The 27,728-nt window shown below is 46.6% G+C and overlaps 1 protein-coding gene across 2 annotated transcripts in view; it reads right to left on the bottom strand.

The window, feature by feature from the left end:
• Positions 1-27,728, bottom strand: part of MDN1 (midasin AAA ATPase 1) — a 476,296-nt gene that overhangs the window by 272,953 nt on the left and 175,615 nt on the right. For both annotated transcript variants that reach the window (XM_073589565.1, XM_073589566.1), the window contains exons 35-46: positions 24,128-24,325; positions 23,745-23,953; positions 22,009-22,131; positions 21,645-21,842; positions 21,331-21,438; positions 20,978-21,166; positions 19,902-19,991; positions 18,339-18,602; positions 6,316-6,586; positions 6,024-6,183; positions 3,738-3,854; positions 3,189-3,394 (exon numbers count right to left, since the gene is read on the bottom strand). In XM_073589565.1, coding sequence (XP_073445666.1) covers positions 3,189-3,394; positions 3,738-3,854; positions 6,024-6,183; positions 6,316-6,586; positions 18,339-18,602; positions 19,902-19,991; positions 20,978-21,166; positions 21,331-21,438; positions 21,645-21,842; positions 22,009-22,131; positions 23,745-23,953; positions 24,128-24,325 — 2,133 coding nt within the window. The remainder of the gene's footprint in view (positions 1-3,188; positions 3,395-3,737; positions 3,855-6,023; positions 6,184-6,315; positions 6,587-18,338; positions 18,603-19,901; positions 19,992-20,977; positions 21,167-21,330; positions 21,439-21,644; positions 21,843-22,008; positions 22,132-23,744; positions 23,954-24,127; positions 24,326-27,728) is intronic.

Here is a 27,728-nt window from a genome sequence, read left to right as displayed (position 1 = left end):
ATGCCGGTCGCGTTTACGACTGCCGCTGCCACCACTCGAGCGGCTGCTCCTGGTATGCTGGTGGCTCAGCCTGGCATCTGGCGAGAGCTCTTGCTGCTGCTGACCCTGTTGTCGCTGCTGCTGCTTACGCTGCTGCTCGTCTTGCCCCACTTCCATCATGAAGCTTTGGCATGAGTGCGTCTTCTGTGGTCATCTCCCTTATGTAAGGGAGATCCACTGCACTCTCCGCCTCCTCCTGTTACCCCTACAGCCCCTCCCCCCTGCCACGCCGCCGGGATCTTCTCTTGCCGGCTGGCGTTTTTTCCTATGGGCGCCGCCATCTTGGATCCTGGCGCCGCCTCCCGACGACATGCGGGCACGCCCCTTCCCAGCGTGCCCTGCGTGTGACATCAGAGGGGCGAGACCCAGAAGCGGCCGCTCCCTGACGCTGCGCTGTGCTTCCCGGATGCGGCAGAGGGGGAGAGGGCGGCGCGGCAGCCACGGCAGAGCCCCAGGACCCCAGGCCGTACTGATTCTGCGCCCGCTCGGATGCTGAGCCCCCGGGGGACCCGCGGACGGCGCTTCCCCCTCCCGACACACAGCGCTCAGGAACCAGCCTGATCTTCCACGCCAGCACGAGAGAGGGGCAGGTACGTGATCTTTAGTGCACGGGTCCCTGTCAGGACAGGAAACCCAACTGAAGTGAGGGAGAGGTACCGCCCCTTTTATCTTCAGTAGGGTTCCTGTCCTGACTGGGCGGATCCCATTTCTCATGTGTGCCATCATGGGAGACAGGAAAAGGGTGGATTCTAGAAATGTTCTTTAGGTGTAAGCGGCAAGAGATTGTATATGGAATGTGAAAGAGAAATTGGTGTCAAACATAACACCCAGACAGCGCACCTGCTGCCGGGGTGTTATTATGGTGCCACCCACGGAGATGGAAATATCAGATTTAGGGAGGTTAGTAGACGGCGGGAGCAGAAGTAGTTCAGTTTTGGAGAGGTTGAGTTTCAGATAGAGAGCGGACATGATGTTGGAGACTGCGGACAGACAGTCACTGGCGTTCTGTAGTACAGCGGGGGTAAGGTCGGGGGAAGACGTGTATAGTTGTGTGTCATCAGCATAAAGATGGTACTGAAAGCCAAATCTGCTGATGGTCTGTCCAATTGGGGCCATGTAGAGAGAGAAGAGAAGGGGGGCCAAGGACTGAGCCCTGAGATACCCAGATAGCAAGAGGAAGAGGAGATGACGTGAAGCCAGAGAACAAAACACTGAAGGAGCGGTCAGAAAGATAGGATGAGAACCAGGAGAGAGCAGTGTCCTTAATGCCTAGTGACTGGAGCCTAGAGAGTAGGATATGGTGGTCAACAGTGTAAAAAGCTGCAGATAGGTTGAGAAGAAAGAGCAGACAGTGGTCACCGTTACATTTTTCTGTCAGGTCATTGGTCACTTTGATGAGTGCCGTTTCAGTCGAATGAAGGGGGCGGAAGCCAGACTGTGAAGGGTCTAGAAGGGAGTGAGTGGAGAGGTAACTGGTAAGGCGGGAGTAAACTAGGCGCTCCAAAAGTTTAGAGCTGAAGGGGAGATTGGAGACTGGTCTATAGTTGTTTTTGCAGGATGGGTCGAGAGCAGGTTTCTTTAGTAATGGAGTAACGATGGCGTGTTTGAAGGAGGATGGGAAAATGCCCGAGGAGAGGGAGTGATTAAAGATTGCAGTTAGGTCTACTAGCCTACAACCTGCAGTGACCATCAATCCGCTGCACGACCAGCACTACCCTCGCCTACTGTACGCTCACCCATCCCTTGTAGATTGTGAGCCCTCGCGGGCAGGGTCCTCTCTCATCCTGTACCAGTCGTGACTTTTATTGTTTAAGATTACTGTACTTGTATGTATTATGTATACCCCTCCTCACATGTAAAGCGCCATGGAATAAATGGCACTGTAATAATAATGTGAGTTGTGACGACTAGAGAGAGAGACTGGAGGAGATGTGAGGGAATGGGGTCGGTAGTGCATATAGTCGGACGAGAGGAGTCTGGAGACTACTTCTTCTATGATGGGATCAAATGTGGAAAGTGAGCCAGGGGAGATTCAGGAATGGATGGGAGTCACAGCACTTGGTGGTTGGGAGCAGATTTCCAGACGGATATTATCTATTTTTTCTACAAAAGTAGGAGGCCAGGTCATCAGATATGAAATTCACTGTTGGTTTTGGACAACCCCTTTGAAATTATGAAACTGCTCTATGATGTGTAAGACAATGCAAACTGCATGTTTTGGGGGAATACTCGCTTGGCGACGGGATGAAAGCACACGGGCATGTTTTTCTCACAAAACAGTCTATGCGGTTTATTATGCAATTCATAAACCTTTGTAGGCCATGTTACACATCACAGACCTCATGTAGTCCATAGTACTTCTTAGTTAACGGCTTTGAATCAAGGTCCCTAAGCACGTCAGACTTCTTCTTTGTCCAGTTACCGTGGATGACAGCATGCCGAACAGTTCATTAAGATTCACGGAACACAACAAGCACCAACAGTCTGTTCCAATGGCAGATATTTGTCTGCCCTTACCATAACCCCCTTGTCTGGAGTTACCTTACAGGAGCTCCTGCTCCACATGCTGACTCCTCATTAGTCCTATCTTCTGGGGAAGCAGTCTAACTGAGATCATCGTCTCATTCGATGCCTTGAAAGAAGGGCACTCCTGACAGTCCAGAACCTCAGAAGGTCCATAGCTTCCCCAACGCAGTGCCGTCACAGACTCTGTGAGTACGAGTATATTGTCTCACACTGTGCTATTCAGGAGTCCGTTCCACTTACAGGACCTTCCAGGTACACGGCCTCACCATGTGCTCTTTAGGAAGTCCGTCTACTCATAGGACCTCCCAACACACAGGCCTGACCTCTGGCAGGACCTTACAACCTAGACCGACCATGTGACCCAAACCACGGTCACATTATGTAGCTGAAACCACCCCCCATAGGTGGGAGGTGTGCGTGGTTAGACAGTCCCGCCCAACTCTCCGGCTAACCCTGTAAGCTCCACTATATAAACAAAAACAAGGCTCATAAAACTACAGGTCCCAGAGCAACACTTCAGGCTTACAGCGCAGAGGATCTCCTCCACTGCGACACATACCTGCCATTTACAACAATGCTGGTCACTGTCTCACAGATGGTACGTTAGCTTCTCTTCTACTTACCAATTATGGTCTCGTTGATCTCTTTATGCACATGTATCAAAGCATTGCATAAATTATCTCCAATCACGCCAAGACTGTTCAATAAAGTCTTAATGTCGTAAGAATCCAATGCAGCATCACTATCTTCAGGTATGTATAGCTCAACACCACGATTCCTCATGGCTCTGGAAATCTCCCCATGAGCAGGATCCAGTGTCATAAAGAGTCTACAGAAAATAAAATATTTCCAACAAATAAGACAAACTGAACTCTATTTAATTTAACATAACAAAAGCTTGGCACCACCATTAGCCTCCATTCAGATCTCAGCACTGCTGTAACTACCTAGAGTGAGAACAGGTTCCAAAAGATAAAGAGGCAACATTGTTTTAGATAAAGTTTTGATTTGAAAGGAGTGTGTAAGTGATTCTTACAGGAAACGTGAGAACAGCCTCGAAAATTAAAATACATTTTAGAAAAGTCTAAAGATACTCGTTTTGCAGTTTTCAACCTTTTTTTTTTTTGCAACACAAAATATTTTATATTCTAGAGAACTACTGAAACATTCACCTGAAGTTAGGGTGAGGCAATATTGTGGGGATAGTTCCATCAATGACTCCTCGCTCACTGACTGTGAGTACTCCGCCAGGTTCAAGTAATGCATTGAGACGATCCAACACAGAGGAACTGTAAAAATGAAAAAAATTAAGATAATTAAAAAGATGACATTGTCTGTAGAGTAGTGATTTACACCATACTGTCAGAGCATAATACCCATTAATGCATTGCAACTTTTTTTTTTTTAAAGCAGAGAGCCATAAACATGCAACATACACATTAATATATATTAAATATTCCTCTTTAATAGAACTAGGGGACGTCTCATCAGGTAACCAAGGTAAACATCGGGTTTCTAAGCGCCACGCGGCGCTTAGAAACCCGATGTGTACCTTGGTTACCAGCGCGCTGGTCCAGGGAGCTGGTAACCAAGGTACACATCGGGTTTCTAAGCGCCGCGCGGCGTTTAGAAACCCGATGTGTACCTTGGTTACCAGCTCCCTGCACCAGCGCGCTGGTTTCTAACATACACAGCGGGTAACTAAGCGACGTGTGTCACTTGTTACCCGCGTATCGCTGGTGCTGATCGCTGGTGAAGCTGCCTGTTTGGCAGCTCACCAGAGATCCTGACAAGGTCATATCGTTGTCGGGATCGCTGGTGCGTCGCTATGTGTGACGGGACCCTAACAAGATAGAGAATATCTTTGGGGAATCTAATATTCATAAACAGTCAGTGTCCTAATGCAATAAATGAAAGGAGCAAGACAGGAAGGAACTCCTTGAGAGTACAGGAGATTTTTGTTGCTTAGAAGTACAAAGTGTTAGCTTAGGAGTGCTGCTTGGGATCACGAGTGGAGTCTCTATAATATATAGAACTAACTGAAGGGCCCGGCGTTGCCAGGGCATAGTAACTAACTTTGGTTAGTTATAAGAAATTATAATGATTATCCTCCATCCCATAGTCCAGTGCCCATATACCCATTATACATATCCGTCATCCCATAGTCCCGTGCCCATATACCCATCTTACATATCCCTCCATCCCATAGTCCAGAGGTCTCCAACCTTTCTGACCTTGAGAGCCACATTCAGCTCTGAGAGAGGGTTGCAAGCCACATTCAGCTCTGAGAGGGGGTCGCGAGCCACATTCAGCTCTGAGAGAGGATCGCAAGCCACATCCAGCCTTGAGGAAGGGCCGCGAGCCACATTCAGCTCCCGCCCCCCTCCCAACACACTGTCACATAAAGCTTCAAGCACCTCCTCTGACAGGTGGTATCATCTTGTCTCCAGCGTACCATACTTAAATTATCTCAAAACCCCTAAGACCAGTATATGTGCATCCAGATCTGCTCTTCTGTGCAGGGCTGCTCACAAAATTCACCATTCATTCATACCTGTTTGCTAGATCTGGAGCTAATGCGCCAAGCTGGCAGACAGCCGCGAGCCACAATTCATGAGCCCATGAGCGACATGTGGCTCCCGAGCTACAGGTTGGGGACCCCCGCCATAGTCTATTGCCCATATACCCATCACACATCCTCCATCCCACAGTCCCGTGCCCAAATACACATCATACATATCACTCCATCCCATAGTCCTATGCACATACCCATTTTCCCATCACACATCCTCCATCCCATAGTCCCGTGCCCATATACCCATCACACATAAATATAATAGTTCACCCATTATTCAGTGTGAGGCTAGATGGTGTTACCACTGTATATTCCTGCAATAGATGAGCTTTAAACTTACTCTTCATGATTATGTTAGCTTGGGGAGATTCATCATTATCAGTCAAGATAAAGATGGTTATTCACTTTTGTGCTCTGTCCCACCAAATGATTTTTTTTTTCTTTTTACAAATGTTCAGAATTTTGTATAACTACTAAAATATAAAAACAGCATACAGTTTTGCTGTAAATCGTATTGACCTGGAGAATCATCTACCAGGTCTTTTTTACCGCATAATGAGTGCTGTAAAAACGGAACCCAAAAAACAACGGTGGCATTTTTTCACCCCACATGTAAATTTACGTCCTGTTTTTCAGTGGTACAATGAATAATGTAATTCAAAACTACAACTCGTCCCACAAAAAAACAATACTCCATATGGCTATGTAAATAGAAAAATTACATTATCTCTCTCAGAAGGGGAGGAAAACATGAAAGTGGAAAAAATAATTAACCTGGTTATAATGAGTCTAAGAAATTGCATCCAAATTATACAATCAAGCAACTATCAAAACATTTGCCAGCTTTTCTAAAGCACAAAAAGGCAAACTGAATAAAACATACCTACAAAAGTTGACATTGTCCATCAGAAGCCAGTCTCCTGCACGCAGAGATTGCACCAAAATGCCATCAACCCATTCAAATGTTCCACCAGTCTGTCCCTCTACAGAATGAAGGAGCTGATCCTTAAAATTGCGCAAACTTTCCAAAATGGATGTAAATTCTGACAATAAAAACACACGCTTCAGGTAACAATAAAATCAATAACTTTATTATTTCATTTTTTTCCTCCTCCTCCATCTGAAGTGTTACGTTGCACAGAATACGTATATTCAAAAAACAGCAATTTACACACCTGCTTTCGAGAAGGAGTTGAGTTTTCCATTCAGCTTCTGAATTTGCACAAGCATAGCATCTAGCTTGTTCAGCACCTCTGTAGAAATGCCATGTCCTTCATCTAGCATAGATTTGGCCTTGTGTGAGAGATTTAAATTGCTCCAGGAACGTAACAAAATTTCAGGTTCATCCGGAGATACGTCTGTAGCAAGAAGACTATCCCTTACCAACGTTACCACTGCATTCCAAACCTGTTCAAGGAACTGCTGCCACGGTCTGTTGAGATCAGCCTGAAATGTTAAGAAAACAAGCGAATAAGAAAAAATGTCCAATAAATAATATTTTAGTTGGTCACTTTAAAAAGCATATATAATCTTAATGTAAAGGAAATTTGTCAGCAGGATTTCACCCCCCCCCCCCCCAAACTATTTATATGCACATATAGCTATTTCAAAGATGAGCCTAGCAGTACCTTTACATGGCCAGTCTGTTCCTCCTTGACTCAGAAATCAATGTTTAAATTGATATGCAAATGAGGCTGAAGGACTATGGTAGATCTGGAGCCTCTGTCACTCTAGCTCTATTCCCTGGCCAGTGTCAGCTCCAGACAATGGAGCCATCAGTCAAACAGAAGGTGGCAACGCTGGGTGAGGAATAGACCTGGAGTGACAGATTTCAGATCCACATATAGCTATTCAGTTTCATTTCCATATCAATTCACAGGTTGATTTCTCAAAAAACAGAGGAACAGACTGGAAAACCACACAGCTGCATAAGCTTGTGGTTGCATGATGTCACAGACCTGGCATTGTATTAAACCGAACTAAAATTATCAGAGGTTAATCTTACTGGGGTCTTAGCAACAGCTTAAAGGGAATCTGTCACCTATTTTTTTTTGCCTATAAGCTGCCGGCACCTCCATCAGGAGCTTATCTACAGCATTTCAGAACGCTGTAGATAAGCCCCCGATGCACCATGAAAGAGAAGAAAAAGTAGTTATATTATACTCACCCAGGGGCGGTCCTGGTCCGGGTCTGGAGGGTGTCGCGGTCCGGTGCCTCCCATCTTGTAGCGATGGCGTCCTCTTCTTTCCTGCCCGTCGCGGCACCGCAAGGGCACTGCTCTGCCCTCTTGAGGGCAGAGCAAAGTCCTGCAGTGCGCAGGCGCTGGACCTCCTCCGGCGCCTGCGCACTGCAGTTCTCTGCTCTGCCCTCAACAGGGCAGAGCAGTGCGCCTGAGCCGCTACAGGCAGGAAAGAAGAGGACGTCATCGCTACAAAGTTGGGAGGTGCCGGACTGCGACACCCTCCGGACCGGACCAGGATTGCCTCAGGGTGAGTATAATAACTCCTTTTTCTGCTCTTTCAAGGTACATCGGGGGCTTATCTAAAGCATTCTGTAATGCTATAGATAAGCCCCTGATGACGGTGCTGGCAGCTTATAGGCAAAACATGGATTTTTGTGATAACTCACCGTAAAATCCTTTTCTCCGAGACGCTCATTGGGGGACATAGATACTGTGGGTGTATGCTTCTGCCACTAGGAGACTGACACTAAGTGAAAAAAAGAGGTTAGCTCCTCCTCCGTCGTATACACCCTCGCCACTATTGCGGGCAGAATTCAGTTTGGTGCCAAAGCAGTAGGACAACAAAATCAGCCTTAATACAGGTAAAACATGTCCAGAAAAGGACCACCCTTATATCACATAAATAAATGCATATTAACTAAACAAAAACAGAGCCAACTGGCTAATAGGGTGGGTGCTGTGTCCCCCAATGAGCGTCTCAGAGAAAAGGATTTTACGGTGAGTTATCACAAAAATCCATGTTTCTCCTTCGCCTCATTGGGGGACACAGATACTGTGGGACGTCCTAAAGCTGTCCCTGGGTGGGAGATTGACTCACCGATCCAAGCTACATGCACCTCTTCTTTAAAAGGTGCGCCACCGCTGCTTGGAGAATCATTCTACCCAGGCTCGCATCTGCCGAGGCCTGAGCATGGATATTATAATGTTTGGCAAATGTGTGTAGGCTGGACCAGGTTGCTGCCTTGCAAACCTGTTCCGTCGAAGCCTGGTGCCGAAGAGCCCAAGAGGCGCCCACTGCCCGGGTAGAGTGCGCTCTGATCCCTACTGGAATCGGCATGCCTCTAATGCAGTAGGACTCGTGAATAGTCAAACGAATCCATCTGGCTATGGTCAATTTTGAGACAGCGAGTCCCTTCTTGCGCCCTTCGGGGAGCACGAACAGCGTGTCCGTCTGACGAAAGGGTTCTGTCCGCGACACGTACCTACGGAGGGCTCTTACCAGGTCTATCGTGTGAAGAGCCTTTTCCACATGGCGTACCGGTGCTGGACAAAATGAAGGCAAAACAACATCTTCATTAATGTGAAAAGAGGACACGACTTTCGGCAGAAAAGGAGGGGCTGGTCTGAGGACCACCTTATCCTTATGGAAAGTGAGGAACGGAGCTCGGCAGGATAGGGCCGCCAGCTCTGAAGCCCGGCTGATGGAAGCGATGGCCACTAGGAACACCTCTTTCCAGGAAAGGTACCTCAAAGAGATATCCTGAAGCGGTTCAAACGGAGCTTCCTGCAGAACACTTAGGACCATGTTAAGGTCCCAGGCGTCCAAAGGCGCCTTATAGGGAGGTACCAAGTGGGAGACTCCCTGAATGAAAAGTTTTCACCTGCAAATTGGTAGCAATTCTGCGCTGGAGCAGGACGGATAAGGCCGATATTTGTCTCCTGAGGGAACTTGGGGCAAAGCCCGAGTCTAATGCTCTACCAACTGAGCTATCCAGGCTCTCTAAGCCCGACTGGAGAAAAGCCAAGATGTTGGGGATTGAGAATCTCAGTGGAGAAACACCGCGGCCTCGACACCAAGCAAAGAACACCTTCCAGGTGTGGTGGTAAATTCGTGCTGAAGCAGGCTTCCGGGCGCTAATCATTATAGCGACCACCTCGCTCCCGAACACTGCCTGGGTTAGAATCCAAGATTCAATGGCCATGCCGTCAAACACAGGGCCCCTGAGTTCGGGTGGCAAATCGGCCCTTGAGACAGTAGATCTGGGCGCTCTGGCAGGCGCCAAGGAACGTCGGCGAGCAGCTGCATTAGATCTGCGTCCCACGCTCGACGAGGCCTGTCTGGGTCCAGCAGAATCGCCGGCACCCCTTCCGTCTTGATCTTTTTGATGACTCTCGGAAGTAGAGGCAGTGGAGGAAATAGATATGGGAGGCGAAACTGGCTCCATGGCAGAACCAACGCGTCCACCGCGAATGCCTGCGGGTCCCTGGCCTGAGCGACATATGTGGGCACCTTGGCATTCACTCTGGAAGCCATCAGGTCCACATCCGGAGCTCCCCACAGTTGACAAATCTGCTGAAAAACTTCGGGATGTAGAGACCACTCTCCGGATGCAAGACCCTGCCGGCTGAGAAAGTCTGCCGCCCAATTTTCCACGCCCCGGAATGTGGACAGCCAAAATCACAGAGTGGTTTGCTTAGGCCCACTGAAGAACGAGCCCCACCTCACGCATGGTTGCTCTGCTGCGGGTGCCCCCTTGATGATTTATGTAAGCCACCGCCGTGGCGTTGTCCGATTGAATCTGGACGGGGCGGCCTGCTAGAAAGTGATTAAACTTCTGCAGAGCCAGCCAAATTGCACGTATCTCCAATAAGTTGATCGGGAGGCGTGCCTCCTGTGGCGACCACAGTTCCTGGGTTGTGTGGTGGCGAAACACCGCTCCCCCACCGAGGAGACTGGCGTCGGTTGTCATTACCAGCCAATGATCTAGGGGGAAAGGTTTCCCCTGGGCCAGAGAGGAACTGGTTATCCATCATCCGAGCGACTGCCTGACTTGAGAGGACAGTCGGCACCACCGATCGAGCGTTAAAGGATTCTTGTCCCAGGCTGACAAGAGGGCGTGCTGCAGGGGGCGAAGGTGGAACTGGGAGACAGGTATTGCTTTAATTGCTGCCACCATTTTCCCTAGAATCCTCATCCCGGATCGGATGGTATGAGGGACTGGTTGGCGAAGTGCCCGGACTCCCTGCCGGAGAGCTAGCGCCTTTTCCTGAGGGAGAATTACCAACCCTCGGCAAGTGTCGAAGATCATTCCTAGGAAGGAGATCCTCTGAGCTTGCACAAGGGATGACTTCTTTGCATTGCCAACCATCCTAAGGGGGCAAGAGTATCTAGCGTGATGTTGACCTTTTCCTCGCATGCCCGTATTGACGGGCCCTTGACCAAGAGGTCACCCAAATAACGCAAGACGACTATGCATCGAGAATGTAGTGTGGCCATGACAACTGCCATAACCTTTGTGAACACTCTGGGAGCCGTGGCTAGCCCGAAGGGTAGCGCTACGAACTGAAAATGTTGATCGCCGATGGGGAAGCGTTTGAAACCTCTGATGAGGAGGAAAAATGGGAATATGCAGATATGCGTCCTGGATGTCTATTGAGGCCAAGTATTCTCACTGCTCCATGGCCGATATGACTGAACGGAGAGACTCCATCCGGAAATGTCTGATCCTGATGAATTTGTTCAGAAGCTTCAGGTCCAAAACAGACCCGTCCTTTTTGGGAACCGCAAAAAGGTTGGAATAGAACCCCTGAGCTCTTTCGTGTTCCGGCACTGGAACAATGACTCCGTTGTGCTGTAGCGATTTGATGACTCCTAATAGAGCCCTTGCCTGGGTATCCACCCTGGGAAGCCAGGAAAGAAAAAAAAAACCGTCTAGGAGGATATCTAACAAATTCTATTTTGTAACCTGAGGCCACCAATTCCTTTCCCCAAGCGTCGTGAGCGACATTGACCCAGACGTGGTGAAACCAGAGTAGGCGGCCGCCCACCTTGCCGGTGTCGTCTGGTAAAGGCCTCAAGTCATTTGGCCGACGATCTTTGGGATCTGGATCCCCTCGATCTGGGCTGCTGAGTATGCATTCTCCCCAATGGGTCGGCACTATATGAGACCTGCAGCTCCCTATCCTGGTTGGGGCGGCCTGAGGCGGCGGAATTGGCCGCTGTAGTCCTGCCGGAATTGCGAAAGGCCTGAAAATGTGCCTGAAAACGGGTGACGAAAAAGCGTTTTGACTTTTTTTTGAGGGAGAAACCCGCTCTTTCCTCCTGTGGAGTCGGAGATAAGTTGATCCAACTTCTCCCCAAATAGGTGGCCGCACTGTTAAGGCCGGTAAGTCAAGGACTTCTTAGAAGTAGAATCGGCTTGCCATGTCCTTAACCATAGGGCTCTTCTGATAGAAATTGCATTAGCGGCAGCAAGTGCAGAACAATTGTCCACACCAAAAGATGCATTGATTATACAGTCTCCGGCCATCGCCATCTGACCTGCGACCTCGGAAATCTCTGCAGGTAGATCCTGCTCCTGCGCGACCTTGTTTAATGTTTCTGACCATGATATCATAGCCTTGACTACCCAAGTTGCTGCGAATGAGGGAGTGAGCGCTGACCCTGACGCCTCATATACTGAGCTCTCTATAAGGCGATCCGTGGGATCTTTAATTGAGGAAACACTAGGGATCCACCATCGGGAATTTTATCAATTTTTTACGGAGGTACGGAGCAAATGGATACCTTGTTTCGAATGCTTTTTGACCCGAGAAACGCCTGTCTGGACGTTCTCTGTGCCGCTGCACTATGTCCTCAAACTCCGGGTGAGGAAAATAATTCTGTGCGGGCACTTCACTTTCTTAAAAGCCACTTCATGCCCCGTAGCTGCTGCGGGATCATCCTCAATCCCCAAGGTCTGATTGACGGCTTCTATGAGGCTGTCCACTGTTTCACGTGACGCTGGAGTATTCAGGTCAAGGGGCTCGTCTGAGTCGAAATCTGAGGTCTGCTCGCTATCAATCACTGGTGACGGGGAGCGAGAAGCAGAACTTACGGATGACAAGGAACCAGAAGGGCTGGGTGACACCGTGTGGATTCGTTTCCCTTGGGACTGCCTCTTGTGAGGTGGAGGTCCCCTCTGAGGCCTGAAGGGACTTAATTGCATGAACTATGACAGTGATAGGGCCCACTCTGGGGGGCTTGGCACATTGGTCGCGGTCGCAGGGGAGGACGGACACTGAGGTTCTGTTAGGCGTCGGGTTCCGGGCGATGCACAGCGGGAATCCCGAGGCTTGTCCTCTGCGGTCTGCCCACACCAGCATTGTGCGTTCGGTCGCAGGGGAGAGTGTTATGAGCTCATTTTCTGCTCCACCAGTTGAGAGTTCCCCTTCTGTTCTCCCTCTGGTAGTGATCTGCCACCTGGTGAGGAAGATAATGATTGGATCTCTGGAGTATCAGACTGGATATAAGACAGCCGACGCTCTATCCTGTTGCTGGTGATTCAGTCTGCTTCTCAGGTCTAGTCTTCTCAGATAAGTTTGTTTTTTTGCTAATGTTCACACTTGCTCTTGTTGGTCTTTTCAGCTTTTTTGTGTGGTCAGCCAGCCTGGCTGGGCTGTGCTGAATTTCCAATCTTATTTGCCAAATTGCATTTTTTTTTGTCCCGTATTAGATCGGCCTCTTTTTGCTCTGTCTCAGAATATTTCAGAGTGCTGATATAGTGGGAGAAGTCTAGTGACTTCAGGCTTAATTTTGCTATCAGTTGTGTTGGACATTTTATAGGGTTTTTTGGCAGACTGCAGACAGTGTCTTTCCTTTCCTGGCCTTTCTAGTTAGTTTGGCCCCATCGTTTGCTCAGCCTATTTTCCTGCCTTTGTTTGTGTTTTCATCTTTCTTCACCATCAATACGTGTGGGGGGGTTGTCTCTCCTTTGGGGTCTGCTCTGGGGCAGTTAGTTTTCTTTTTTTCCTGCTTTAGGCTTATCTAGTTCTCCGGTTGTGACAAGGCGTCTAGGACCACCGTAGGAACGCTCCACGACTTCTGCTAGTTGCGTGTTAGGATCAGGGGTCTGCAGTCTGCATAGTTAGCAACCTCTTTGGTTTTCTAAGACTTAGCTTTGTTGTTTTTCATTTCCTCCTCGGCTACTCATTCATAACAGGAGGGCTCCTAGGCGTGTTTGGAGTCGCCGGCTTTGCATAATCGCTTGCTCTGCGCCCGCGGAAAGGCAGCCCGACAAGACATGCATGCTGCTTCTTCGGACATGCTGTATCTGTCCGCTGCTGGGGATAGGGGGAAGGAGGTAGCACCTCATTTTCCCTGTGGTCTCCCAGGCAGCACTTACCTCAGTCCTGTGCCCCCCCGTTCCTGGACGCCTCCGCACAAAAATCGCGCGCCACCAGCTTTGGGGCGGACCACCAGCATATAAACTAGTCCAGGGGCGGTACTTCCGGGTCTGCGGCCTAGCCGCGCTCCGAAGCCGGGGACTAAATTTATCCCCTGCCGCCCAAGCATGGGGGGCTAAAGCCGCGGCCTCAATTTATCCCCTGGCGCCACAAAAAAATGGCGCTACTTACTGGCATGGGCTTCTCCGCACTGCTCTGCAGCCAATGGCCGGTGGCATCTGACAGCTAAGGGCTCCAGCCCCGGATCTTCACCGCAGGAGCCCTCCCAGGCCCTCTCCTCACCGACGATCCTCTTTAGCTTCCCAGCTCAGGTATGTGAGGGAGCCTTGACAAAATAGGACGGTGCAGGCACCCTAGCTCCATCTAATCCCTTCATGGGGTGAGGAGAGGGACCGTCCGCCGCCTTGCAGCACCGCAGTCTAAGCATTGGTGGAGCAGTGGGGGCCGCACGGACTAGTCTTGTGCCTCTGTACAGCCCATGGTTTCAATACCTAGGGGTGGTCAGGGCTAAGTCCGGCATTGTGTCCCACAACGCGGGAGAGGATACGTGGAGGGACACTCGCACGTGCTCGCCCGTTGATGGTTTGGGGAAATCGGACCCTTTCAATAGGATCCGTTGCCCCTGTCTCATCTTCATAGACGGTAAAAATAAAATAAAAAAAGGTCTGGGGAAAACGGCCCAGATAATGTTCCACGGTGCGGGAGAGGATACATGGAGACGATACTCAACACGTGCTCGCCCGTTGATGGTTTAGGGAGATCGGTCTGGAGCAAAACCAGACGTGTGTGCCTCCATGGACACTAAGCAAAAAACTGAGTTCCGCCCGCAATAGGGGCGAGGGTGTATACGACGTAAGAGGAGCTAACCTCTTTTTTTCACTTAGTGTCAGCCTCCTAGCGGCAGAAGCATACACCCACAGTATCTGTGTCCCCCAATGAGACGAAGGAGAAAAAATAGGTGACAGATTCCCTTTAAATGAATATGAATCATAGAATCATAGAATCGTAGAGTTGGAAGGGACCTCCTGGGACATCTGGTCCAACCCCCTGCTCAAAGCAGGATTCGCTAAATCATCCCAGTTAGATGTCTGTCCAGCCTCTGTTTGAAGACTTCCATTGAAGGAGAACTCACCACTTCTCGTGGCAGCCTGTTCCACTCATTGATCACTCTAACTGTCAAAAAGTTTTTTCTAATATCTAATCTGTGTCTCCTCCCATTCAGCTTCATCCCATTGCTTCTAGTCTTTCCTTGTGCAAATGAGAATAAAGTTGATCCTTCTACAATGTGACAGCCCTTTAGATATTTGTAGACAGCTATTAAGTCTCCTCTCAGTCTTCTCTTTTGCAAACTAAACATTCCCAAATCCTGCAACCTTTCCTCATAAGACAGGGTTTGCAGACCGGTCACCATTCTGGTCGCTCTTTTCTGAACTTGCTCCAGTTTGTTGATGTCTTTTTTAAAAAGTATGTATGATATGATTGGACCAGAGAAAGGGCGCTCAAATGTAAGCTTTAAATAGACCTACATTCCTGTCAGGACTGCAGACCAGCTGAAGAATTCTTTAAGTTCCTGCCCACCCTCCGTGATTTTTATGGATTTTATTATTTTATACTGTCGAGGTCCTTTATTAGGGAGAATAAGTTGCCTAAGGTGGACGAGTTTCTGGTTTGTTATTGGTTACAGGTAAAATCGTTCAGTAATCTGGGCTGATTGGTTCTGGTATTTTATTAAACTGCTTATTTAATTTATGATTATTTATCCCATATATGGATTTATTAAATTAAACGTATAAATATTTTCAGGTAATCTCTTAATAAAGGCACCTCAGTCAATTTTTGACACCACAGCAGTTATTGCGTGTCTTATTTCGTATTAGAGTTACCGTATTTTTCGCCTTATAAGACGCACCCCCAAATTTGGTGAAGAAAAAGAGAATTTTTTTTTTATGTTAAATGGGGGTCTGTCTTGTAATGACAGTGTCCGTCTTACAAATCATATATATGTCCCTCATTCTGGTATCTATTAAACCCCCATCCTGGCACATGGCCCCCTTGTGCTGCTACACTGGCACATTGCCCCCCTGTGCTACTGCCCCCCCCCCCCCCCCCCCAGCATCCCATTCTGGATATGCCCCCCTGTGCTTCTGGCAAGCAGATGATAAAATAACAAACACTTAACTCACCTTCCAATGATGGCTCCGTTCTCCCAGCTCTTCCCGTGGCGCTTCCCGTTTCCCGGGCACCAGATCATGTGACCTGGGCACACAGTGATGACATCCGTGTCTTTTTTCGGCCTTACTAACTATGTTACTATTTAGGTTCTTTAGAAGGACGTAGATCTGGGGATTTATTCTGACAGAATTTTATAGGCTGAACTGGATGGACTAATGTCTTTTTTCGGCCTTACTAACTATGTTACATGATCGGATGTCGGCACAGACACAGGAAGAGCCATGGGAGGAGATAGGAGCATGGAGCCATCATCGGAAGGTGAGTTAAGTGTTTGTTATTTTATCATGTGCAAGCGGCACAGGGGGGCATATCAAGGATGGGAGGCAGGGAGAGTGCAGGCACATGCAATATGCACTGTTCCCTGTCAACAAACTCAGAGCGGCTTCAGCACTGAGGTGATGGACAGCGGGTGCAGTGAATATTACATGAGGCTAATGAGCGGGAGCATGTGACCTCCTGCTGTCTCTGTTTCCATCATCATATCACAGCACATGTAGCTTAACCGATTTTCAGTAGCACAATGAATAGTGGTTATTCAGAACTGCAACTTTTCCTGTAAAAGACAAGCCCCTATGTGGCTATGTTGACAGAAGGGGAAGGAAACTTCTGCCCTAGAAGAATACGTATTCCATGTGAGAGCATGGGGAGCACAGAGCGTTTTGTAAATGAAAATTCTTAACTATACCTATATATCTCTACAAACATGAGAAAAACTAAGTACAACTTTTAACCCCAAATCACATGTGTTTGTGAATATGATCATGCATGGAGGTGGTTCAGGAACTGAACTCTCCACATGCGGTAGATACCGGATTTGAAGTGATTGGTGGGTGCGGAAGGGTTACTATGACAGCTGGGGGGCTTGATGAGAGCCCCCATTGCTGTCATTTTGGTACTCCTCTGAAGTTCAGGCTTAGTTGAAACTTCAAAGAACAATGCGATTTTCACTATATAATGCCATCCACTGGTATTATAGTATACAGTAGTACAAGGGTTTGAACCCCACCCCCACCCTTTCTCCCGAAAGAAAAATATATATATTTGTTATCGCCATGTTCATAAAAGTCCAATCAGAAAGAGGATTTTTGGCAATGTACAATCCATCTCGTGTAGCCCTCATTAGGGGACAGTGGAAACCATGGATATAAGTATGCCAATGCGGCAGCCAAGAGGATGACACTAAGAATTACACTTAAAAGAAGTCAGCTCCTCCCTTGCAGTCTGCATCTGTAGATTCCAGACTAAACAAGTTTAGCTTAGTTTCACATAAGAGGCAGAGACAGGCTGAGGGACCAGCCCTGTCTCTGCCTACGGTATTTTAACCCAATCAGTAAACGACGTAACAAGAGAAAAAAAAAATTGAAAATGCCAAAACTGCGTTTTCATGGTCTTGTATCCGATTCCAGAATATGTTGATATACATGGAAGTTCATGGTTGACTCAATGACCACAAGGTGCCCAGGACCAATGGCTACCAAAAAGCCTAAATCATCCCTACAATCACCGTGTATGCAATTGGCATAAGACAAATGTGCTGACATGATTATTTCACCAAACATGATGTAGGGCATTATGGCCAAAGATCTACACTTTTGTTTCATCTATCCAAAGGACAATCTCCAAAAAGTGTTTTGGCTTGTTCACATGCAACTTGGCACCTTGCTGCCATGTTCTTTTAAGATAGAAGAGGCTTTCTCTTGGCAACACTCCTAAAACAAGCTGTTTTTTTCTGAATGTACTGTCATGAATTTGAAATTTTAACCATCTAAATGACTCATTTAGAGCCAGAGCTGTATCTCTCTTTTGTTTTCCATTTCGCTGAGCGCATGGTCCAAGTTTGGGGTGAACTTGCTGGGAAACCCACTTGTGGGAAGATTATCAACTTTATTGAATGGTATCAACTTGTGAATAATCTGTCTCACAGGAGAATAAAGAAATCTAATTTTGAGGGGAAATGCCTTATAACCTTTCAGACTGATGGGCAACAATCTCTTCTCTAACATCATTGCTGAAGGCTTCCCTCATTGGCATGGTTTTAAGTCACCTGAATGCTCCAGACGAGCCAATTGCCAACACTTCCATCTTCATTGAAGTGGTCACACTTGTCAATAAAGAATCAAAAGCAATTGACTGCAATTGAAATTGAAGCAAGCTCCTGGCTGCTAGCTTTCCTTATCATTCCTATGGTGAACATCATTTTTCATGCTCTACTTATGCTTTTTAGCGAAGTCTTCATTTAATAAATAACACATTGTAATCACATTGTCACTTGCTGTTGTTCATCTGAGGTTGTATTATCAAATTTTAAGACCTTCGAAGGACAAGATTTTTTCTTTATTGTATTCGGATATGTAAAACCTCAGAACTCAAAGAGGGTTACTCCTCATGACTGAATAAATTTCTATATTAACAATTTCAAGGCAAAAACATAATTTTAACACATTTGATACACTTGACAACCGATTACACTTAAAAATATAATTGTCCATACATAGTGGTTTGTTTACATTAAAAATATAAGTAGATTACGTTCAAATGTAATTTATAGAATTTTAGTACCTGCTCAAATCCACCAAGAAGCTCTGTGGTGTCCATAGCACTATTCATTGCCATAACGTTCAGTTTATTTCCTGTCAAATGGGCCAAAAGCTGAACAAGGCTGGTCTTCCCCACAGCTGCAGGGCCTACAATTATAACCATCCAGCCCATTTCTACACATTTCATTACTGGTTCAAGGCATTGAAGGGAGTGGTGAAGAAGAGACAGGTGTTGGCGCTTAGTTGAAGAGCAACTGGCACCGCGAGGAAGAACAGAAAAACCAACCTGATGTATGAAGGCACAAAGAACAATTGTAAGGCAGAATATTTCCTACATCTTCAATAATTGAAATAATTAAACCTTTAGGAAAGCAAAGTTGAGAAGAAAAACACATGGCTTTTACATCAAATGTGTGTAGTTTGATAATCTTTTCATTTAGATACAGTTAGATTACTGGCTTCATGTTTAACCATGAAACAACAACACACAAACAAAATTTTAATTTACTAATTAAAAAGGTTGGTTCAACAGCAAAATAATAAAAAGGCAAACTCGTCTTCCAGCAGCCCCGCCGATCCAGCACAGGCCACTCCGGAGGTCTACGCCAGCTGTGTCCTGCAGTCTGTAATTGGTTGCAATGATGAGGTGACTAGAAAAATGTGTCATGGTCATCTAGTCTTCTGGAGCCAGCGAAGGCCCCTACAGCTGCCTGCACTGGATCTGCGGAGGGCTTAAAGACTTAAGGCCCCGTCTCACTAAGTGATCTCGGTAGCGAGATCGCTGCTGAGTCACAACTTTTGTGACGTAACAGCGATCTCACCAGCGAGATCGCTGTGTGTGACAGCGATCAGCGAGCGGCCCCCCTGCCGGTATTGCTGATCGCTGCAAGAAACCTCTGGACATTTCTTTGGTCGCTGGTCTCCCGCTGGCCAGCATGCATCGCTGTGTGTGACAGCGGGAGACCAGCGATCAGGTGTAAAAAAAAAATATAAAAAAAATAAAAAATATAGTTATTCTCACCTTCCGATGTCCCGTTCAGCCATCCCGCCTCTCTCCACGCTCCGGTCCCAGTGATCCTTTGCGAGAATGACCGCGAGACTTTGTTATCCCTCGAGACCGTGACATCTCGCGGTCATTCGTGCAAAGGATCACTGGGACCGGAGCGTGGAGAGAGGCAGGATGGCTGAACGGGACGTCGGAAGGTGAGAATAACTATATTTTTTATTTTGATTCTATTTTCTACAGCGATAGCCAGCGATGCCGGGCGCTCGGCATCGCTGTGCTGATCGCTGGTGAAGCTGTCTGTGTGACAGCTCACCAGCGATCACATAGCGACTTACTAGCGATCCTGACACCTTCATATCGGTGTCGGGATCGCTGATAAGTCGCTTAAGTGTGACGGGGCCTTAAGTATGCCAATCAGTCCATTCCATATATATTACGGTCAGACAACGCCTTTAAAATATTTTAATTTGTTACACATAGATCTGTGAAATAAGACCTATCTTATAATAAAAATGTCTCCTTCCCTTGAGAACAACCTACTGCGTTCCAACCTTGGGTAAATTCACATTGCAGATTTACCTGTACATTTTGAGGACTGATGTGAAAATGTCGTGTTCCCAAGTAAGGGACATTTTCTTCTCCAAATACTGCCACATAAAGGGAAATAAGCTACAATAAAAGATTAAAAAGTAAAAGACTAGTTAAGCCTATTTAATAGAAAAAAATACATTAAAACTTCATGAGCTACATAAAAAGAAACACTTTAGAAAGTTGGTATGAGCAATACTCTGGATTTGCACATTAAACTATCAAGGTTTAGCTAATTGGGAACCTCACAGCTTCCACAGCCACCATATATTTATCACTGTCTTTAGTATCTCTGCCTCCATGACAATTCGCAGAAAGCCAGGTATACGCACCATTGCTTCATCAGCGCACTACAAATATGTAGGGAGGCAGTGGTGACACAGGACAAGACCAGTCACAAGATTTGCAGAGTCGGCAGCATGGATGGCTGCGTGCTGTGTCACCACTGCCCCAACGGCCACGCACAGTGAGCGTACATCCGGCTTACTGCACAGAGATTTCAAAGAGCTGGCGGTGACACCACTTTTGCCAGAATACACCACGGTATGCTTGAAAAAGACCTTAATGGTCGAAACGTTGCAATATGGCAAAATAAAGATCGACTTTTAATTTATTTTCACCTGGACTGGATGCTGTTCCTTATTATTTTTGGTATGTATTTTCCATTGGACTTTGAACATGCATCACTATCTTTGAAGGGCTGTCGGCTGCTGCTTTGAATTTTTAACACTTTTGCAAATCACATTACTCAATTCCACATGGGTGTGATAACATGACTAGAGGGATGATTAGTGTAGGGTTAACATCACGCCCAAGACTAACTGAACACTATATTGCAGCTGCAGTTATAAAAAAGATTTGAGGAAGCAGGGGGCCATATATAGTAATTTGCAAGACTATTAAAAGGGCATGTTAGGAAAGATATAAAATAGTAATAAATACAATACATAGTGGCAGTTTGGGGGGCCTGGAGAAACAGTCAGGTTCCGTTTAACGCAATATGGACACAGAAGCTGCGTCTAAAATTGTGCAAACTGTCAGGTTCTCCAGTACCTGTCAATACTAACCTTTTGGCGATCCTCTTTAGATCTCATTCGTTCTCCATATACCAGAAATACATGCTGGGATGGATCATAATTTCCAAGTGATTGATCATGCAACATAAGATTACACCAACGAAACAGATCCCTCAAATTAAACTCCCATGGTCCTCCTTTTTGGCCCCATTTTCTTCCAGTCATAACTTCCAATTCGATCTAAGGCAGAGACAAAGCTCATTCTGTATAAATTTGCTTAGAAATCATAGGCAGCTTGTGGCAGTGTAAAATACCAGCGGAACAAAAAAAAAATAACCAAACTAAATATATTAAGTATTTAAAATATATATACAGACACATAAATGAATATGTCAAACAGATACCTGGTTATTGAATGCAACAATTTTATCAATGATGTCTTCACCCAAGGCAGGAAAGAGAGACAAAGCTATGAACTGCATATCAGATGATGAAAGTTGATCCACAAAGACCTATACAACAACACACAAAATCACAGATAAAACAACATAACGAAGCATGGAAAACCACACTATATAGCACCAGACACAATATGAGCTAAGGAATACTTCTGAATACTAAAACAGCGCTTTGCAGTAATGAAACTAATTACTACTGACAGTTTTCATGGCAAATTAAGAAAGAAAACAAAAAAAAATAAATCAGTAAACGCACAAACCTGAGTAAACCTGTTCAAAAAAGATCGTGGAAGTCCTTTCCGACCACCTCCTTGACGAAAGGGGTTCTGGCACCCAAAGATCTTTGTCTTTTTATGTTGCACCTGAAAACTCATGCCAAGTTCTGGAATGTACACCTCGGCACGATGGTCAAAGCATGCATTGAGTCCTTCTAGCACAGATTGAGATGCCAGATTAAGCTGGATAAAAAAATAAATAAATAAATAAATAAAAAATCAGAATTACGTAACGTAATGAACGAGGCTGAACACTATGCTTCAATCCTTGCACTGTGCATCTAGCATTGTGATAGTCCTAAATATAAGCAGTGTAGTAAAAGGCTGTAAGATCGAGGAATAAACTTACTTCATCTAGTACAATCCAATGCCCTGCCTTTAAGGCTGAAAGAAGCGGTCCATCACGCCAAGCAAATTCACCACCTTTGCCTCCTTCAATTGGAAGGTCAGTACCAAATAAATCCGTTACATCCTTTAGAAAAAAAAAAAATAGTAGGAAAACTTTTTGTGCAATTCGTAAAATGTAAACAAAACCGCACTAATGAATTTACAATTTTTACTGGCTTAAAGGGGTTGTCCAGTCTTAATGAAGTTACCCACAACTCTAACTTCCCCTACATGCTCAATTTGTCCAAAGTGGGGACGGACAGTGACGCCAGCACTAATGTCACATGTCACAACCACCTCATGACAGCCCCAGGGAGAGGGCGTGCTGACACTGCAGGAACAGCGACAACATGGGTGGTGAGTATTAGCTTTTATATTTCATCAGGGGCAAGCGTGGGGTATGAAAAGGGATTGTCCCAGTAGTGGAAATCCCTTTAAGCTACAAGATTGCAGTCAGTATGTGACTAGTGAATCCTTATATGGAGTTCGGTGTGAAGATTCTTCGATGCCAGAAGCGGGTGATGTTACCACATGTAGGCGATTACCATACTTCCAGCCACATTCTAACCAGACTTTATCACTCCTCGCTCAAAATACTTGAATTGAGTGAGGCCATGCCCATCTAGTCGGCACACGACCGCATGTATGCAAATCACATACTTGTGGCCACACGCCAGTGTCCCTCTCCGGTGTCTGCACCAGAGAATCATCACAGTGTGCAGTGTGTGCAAAGTGAGGATTCACAAAGAGTGATTGCAGATGTGTAGCTTAAGGCCTCGTTTACACATAGCGATTTTGTGACGTGACAACGATTTTGCCAGCGAGATCGCGGTGTGTGACGGGGATCAGCGACCATGCGCCGCCCCCCCCCCCCCCCCCCCGGTTATCGCTGATCTTCCTCGATCGGCCTGGGCCGTTTTTCGATCGCTGGTCTCCCGCTGGCCAGCACGCGACGCTGGTCTCTAATGTAAGCATCGGGTATCCAGGAGCCGTGCGGCTCTTAGATACCCCATGTTTACATTAGAAACCAGTGTGTACGCTGGTTTCCAAGGTAAACAACGGGTTTCTAGGAGTCGTGGCTCCTGGATACCCGATGTCTACATTAGAAACCAGCGTCGCTGGTCCTGATCGCTGGAGGGGCTGTCTTGTGACAGCTCACCAGCGATCAGCCTAACGATGTCCCAGCGATCCCATCATGTCGGATCGTTGGTGGGATCGCTGGGACATCGTTATGTGTAACGGGGGCTTTAATATCGAACCCCTTTAACAGCTATTGAGAATAACTGGGAACTCCCCAACCCAAAGGTTTAGTTTTTACAAAAAAATAGAGAGCTTTAGAAAATTTAAATTTTAATAGCAACCATGCCAGGATCGCCCAATGGACTCAAGGTGCATACAAATCAGCTAGGATTTCAATGCAACATTTCCTGAAACTGTCCTCACAAACAATAGTAATCAATCTGACCAGCTCCTATGGAGGATCAGACACCATTTTAACAGGAGACGTTCCCTTTAATTTGTGCTCAATACACTGAGAATACAAACTTTATAGAATAAATATTAACCGATGTATCTCTCTATAGCAGAAATACGTGTCACCAGAGCTTGAGATATTAAAAATCTTCCAAAAAAAATTAAAAACCCTTACATTTTAGACGTTTACTTCAGCTTCAGTAAAAAATAACATCAGGTCTTTACCGTCTGTTCGGAAAGGTTAATCCGAACAAGATGATTTCCAGATGCTTTGGCCAAAGCAGTGACCAGGCTGGTTTTGCCAACACCAGGGGACCCCTCTAATAAAATGGGTTTGTCGAGTTGCATCGCCCTCAGCAGCCTCTGTGCGTTCATTGAAGTAGTTTCTGAATTAAGCGCATATTCATTCAAAGCGTCTTCGTGAAATATAGGACCTCAAGGAACAGAAAACGAAAAACTCTCAATGTGGATTTATAAATCACTTTACAGGTTGAGCAACCTACAGAATAAGCTTTTATTACATACAGTTTGGAAACAAGAAGGACCTTGACCAGCCTTGACCAGCACAGAATCTGTAAGATAAAGACACTAAATCCTGTGTCCATTACCTCTAGTTATGTAGAAGGGCTCAATCCCAAACAAGCTTTCCAAATAATTAATCTTCCGCTCTATTGTTCTCTCATACATCTGTAGGTCGAGTTCCACCTCTTCAGTAATGTTGACAATAGCAGAGAGCTTCTCATATAAAAAACGCATGCACTGCTGTCTGGTAGATGTGGCAGAAGCCGAAGAGCAAAATGTAGTGCCTACAAAAGAAATAGGAAGCTTAAAATACATATTAAAAAATTTAAGAGGAAGGCATAAAATGAGCATTTTTCCTTAAAATAAAAAATGGGAATTTTCATGAGAACTCACCATAAAATCCTTTTCTCCGAGCCACACATTTGGGGACACAGGACCAAGGGTGTATGCTGCTACCACTAGGAGGCTGACACTAAAGGGAGTTTTACACATAGCGATATCGCTAGCAATATCGCTAAAGCATCACCGATTTGGTGACGCAGCGATATCGCTAGCGATATCGCTATGTGTGATACTTACCTCCGACCGGCTCCCCTCGCTGTCTGTCACTGATCGCGCAGCTCCATTTCTCGTCGGGCGCTTCCTGCTGGGATTACTGCTGTCGCTGACGAGTGGACGCAGGCGGGAGGACGTCAGAATCGCCTCGTCTGAAAGGTAAGTAACGACCGCTGTATCGCTGCTGCATCGCTGTGAGATCTGCCTGTGTGGCTGCTCACTAGCGACCATTTACAGATGCACCAGCGATCCTGACTGGGTCGTATCGTGGTCGGGATCGCTGGTGCATCGCTAAATTTAAAGGGGCCTTTAGTAGCTACAAAAAAAGTTAGCTCCTCCTCTGCAGTATACACCCTCCTGCTGGCTCCTGGAGAACCAGTTTGGTGCAAAAAGCAATAGGAGATCATTACCATGACATCAGAGTACAATACTTCAAATGACAGAAAAACAAGCACAACAAGCCAAAAGATTAATAGGGTGGGTGCTGTGTCCCCCAATGAGTGGCTCGGACAAAAGGATTTTACGGTGAGTACTCACAAAAATCCACATTTCTCCTTCGACTCATTGGTGAACACAGGACCATGGGACGTCCCAAAGCAGTCCGTGGGTGGGGATCCGCATAACAGATCGACCCCATGTACCCAACAGACAAAAGCTGCGCTACCGCCGCTTGCAGAATAAATCTGTGAAGGGCCGCAAGTGCTGAAATCAGTGAATGTAGGCTGAACTAAGTCGTAACCTTGCAGACCTGTTCTGTGGACGTCCGAAACTGAATGGCTCAAATAAGCGTCCACCGACCGAGTAAAGTTTGCCTTAATCCTCGCTGGGATAGGCTCGGAAGTGGAAGGACTTCTGAATGGTCAAGCGAACTCATTTGGGATTGTGGCCGTGAAGGGGCTAAACCCTGCCCGAGACCCTCATCAAGCAGGGATAGGGCGTCCAACCTACTGAAAGGCGCTGTCCTGGAGACGAAACCTTGGAGAGCCTCCACAACATTCAGGATGAGAAGAGCTCATTTTACTCGATGTACCAGTGCTGGACAAAAAGAGGGAAGGACAAAGTCCTCGTTAAGGTGGAAAGGCAAGACCACCTTGAACAACAAAGAACAGAGGCGATTCGATGACTACCTTGACCTGGTGGAAAAAACCTGAAAGGAATTCGACAGGACAGAGTAGCAAGCTCTGAGACATGTGTGATAGACGGCACTGCGACGTCATCGCACCAAGAAAAGACGACCTTCCGAGCCAGAACTGGGGTGTAGACATTCTGCGAGGGTCCGAAAGGTGTCTGCTGAAAAACACCAAGGACCATTATAAGGACCTAGGCATCTAACGCCAAACTATAGACAAATACCACGTGGGACACTCCCACTTACTTATAGATAAGGCCGGAATCTAGCCTTTGAGAGAGATTGAGAGAGTTAGTCCTGATTATAGACCAGTCTGGAGAGAATTCCTAATATGGAAGGAACAGAGAAGTCATGAGGACGTCCGCGGTACCTGCACCATGCAAAGAAGGTTATCAGGTGCGGTGATAGATGCTAGCTGATGCAGGCTTCCCAACGCTAACCATCGTGGGAAACCCCTGGTGAGAGAACCCAGCTTGAGATAGCTTCCGGGGTTCATCGGCCAAGCTGATAAGCACAGGGCCCCCGAGTTCTTCATGATCAAATGGACGTTGGCTGAGCAGATCTGTACGTTTCAGTAGTCGCTACGGGGCATCGGCGACTATGTGCACCAAAATTGCATACCACGTCCAGCATGGCCAAACCTAAGGACCCTTGGAAGACAAGAAAATGGAGAAAAAAATAACACGTATAGAAGACAAAACAGACGCCACGGAGAGACCGTTGCATGCACCTTGATGGTCTTGAAGTGGAGCACCTTGGCGTTTGATCTTGAAGCCAGCAGACCCTAGACCGGAGTCCTTATACGAATACATATCTGTGGAAAGACCTCCAGATGAAGTTCCAACTGTCTCAAAGCAAGACTTTGATGGCTAGGAAAAACTGCCATCAAATATTTCACACCTGGGATACGAAAATACCGAGAGGTTTTCTCTGCTCATCTGAGAATATGGGCTACCTTGCACATGGTCGCTCTGCTGCGGGTATCTCTTTGATGACTGATGTAAGCACCAGAGGTGGTTTTGTCTGATTGCATTTGGACGGGCAACCCACCAAAAGATGGTGGATACGCCATAGGGATAACAGGAACGCCTGGATTCCCAGGACATTGATCGGAAAATGAGACTCCCGAGGCAACCAACGCCTCTGGACAGAGAGGTGATGGAAGATAGCTACCAACAGAGAAGGTTGACATCGGCAATGAGCACTAGGCAATGGACTGGGAGAAAGGATTTCCTCTGGATGTCCACCGCCTGAGCGCCTGCTTGACTTGCCATGGCGAGTGGCATTGCCGGTCGAGAGGGAAAGGACTATTGTCCGAGGCTGCCAGAAACTAAAGCTGCAGAGGACTGAGGTGTAGGAGGGGAAAAGGAACAGCTTCCATCGCTGCTGTTTTCTGCAGCGCCCCCGTGAAGAATCAGATGCAATAAGGGGATGGACAACAAAGTGCCCGAACACCCTGATGAAGGGCAAGGATCTTGTCTCGAGGGAAAATCACTGACCCATGGGAAACGCCCAGGATCACTTGTATCCTTTTTTACAGATGAAAACAAAAGTAGCGCAACAAAGTATTAAGTTAAAGGGGCCGAATAATATTGCACGCCCCACTTTTCAGTTTTTGAATTTCCACAAAAATTTAAAATAACCAATAAATTTCTTTCAACTTCACAATTATGTCCCACTTGTTGATTCTTCACCAAAAATTTACATTTGGTATCTTTATGTTTGAAGAATGATATGTGGGAAAAGGTTGAAAAGTTCCAGAGGGCCGAAAACTTTCACAAGGCACTGTATCTGCTGAGCTGGGGAAGTTTTTATTCAACCAGCCCTGGTGCGAAAGGGTACCTAAAGGGATACGCACGCGCTACGTGCGGGATTGGAAGGACGGGCCGTTAAATAGAAAGTTATCTAAACATGCTGTAAAGTGGAAGTGTCCCTTGCTAACAGCGAAGCGATGGGGGCATGAAGACAAGCATTCCGGACATCAAGGATGCTAGCAACTCTCC

The sequence above is a fragment of the Dendrobates tinctorius genome, unplaced genomic scaffold, assembly GCF_039654945.1.
Source record: "Dendrobates tinctorius isolate UK_male_01 unplaced genomic scaffold, ASM3965494v1 ptg000111l, whole genome shotgun sequence".
Lineage (NCBI taxonomy): Eukaryota > Metazoa > Chordata > Amphibia > Anura > Dendrobatidae > Dendrobates > Dendrobates tinctorius.
Note: the sequence above shows the minus strand (reverse complement) of the source record. Positions and strands in the feature narration are given on the sequence as shown.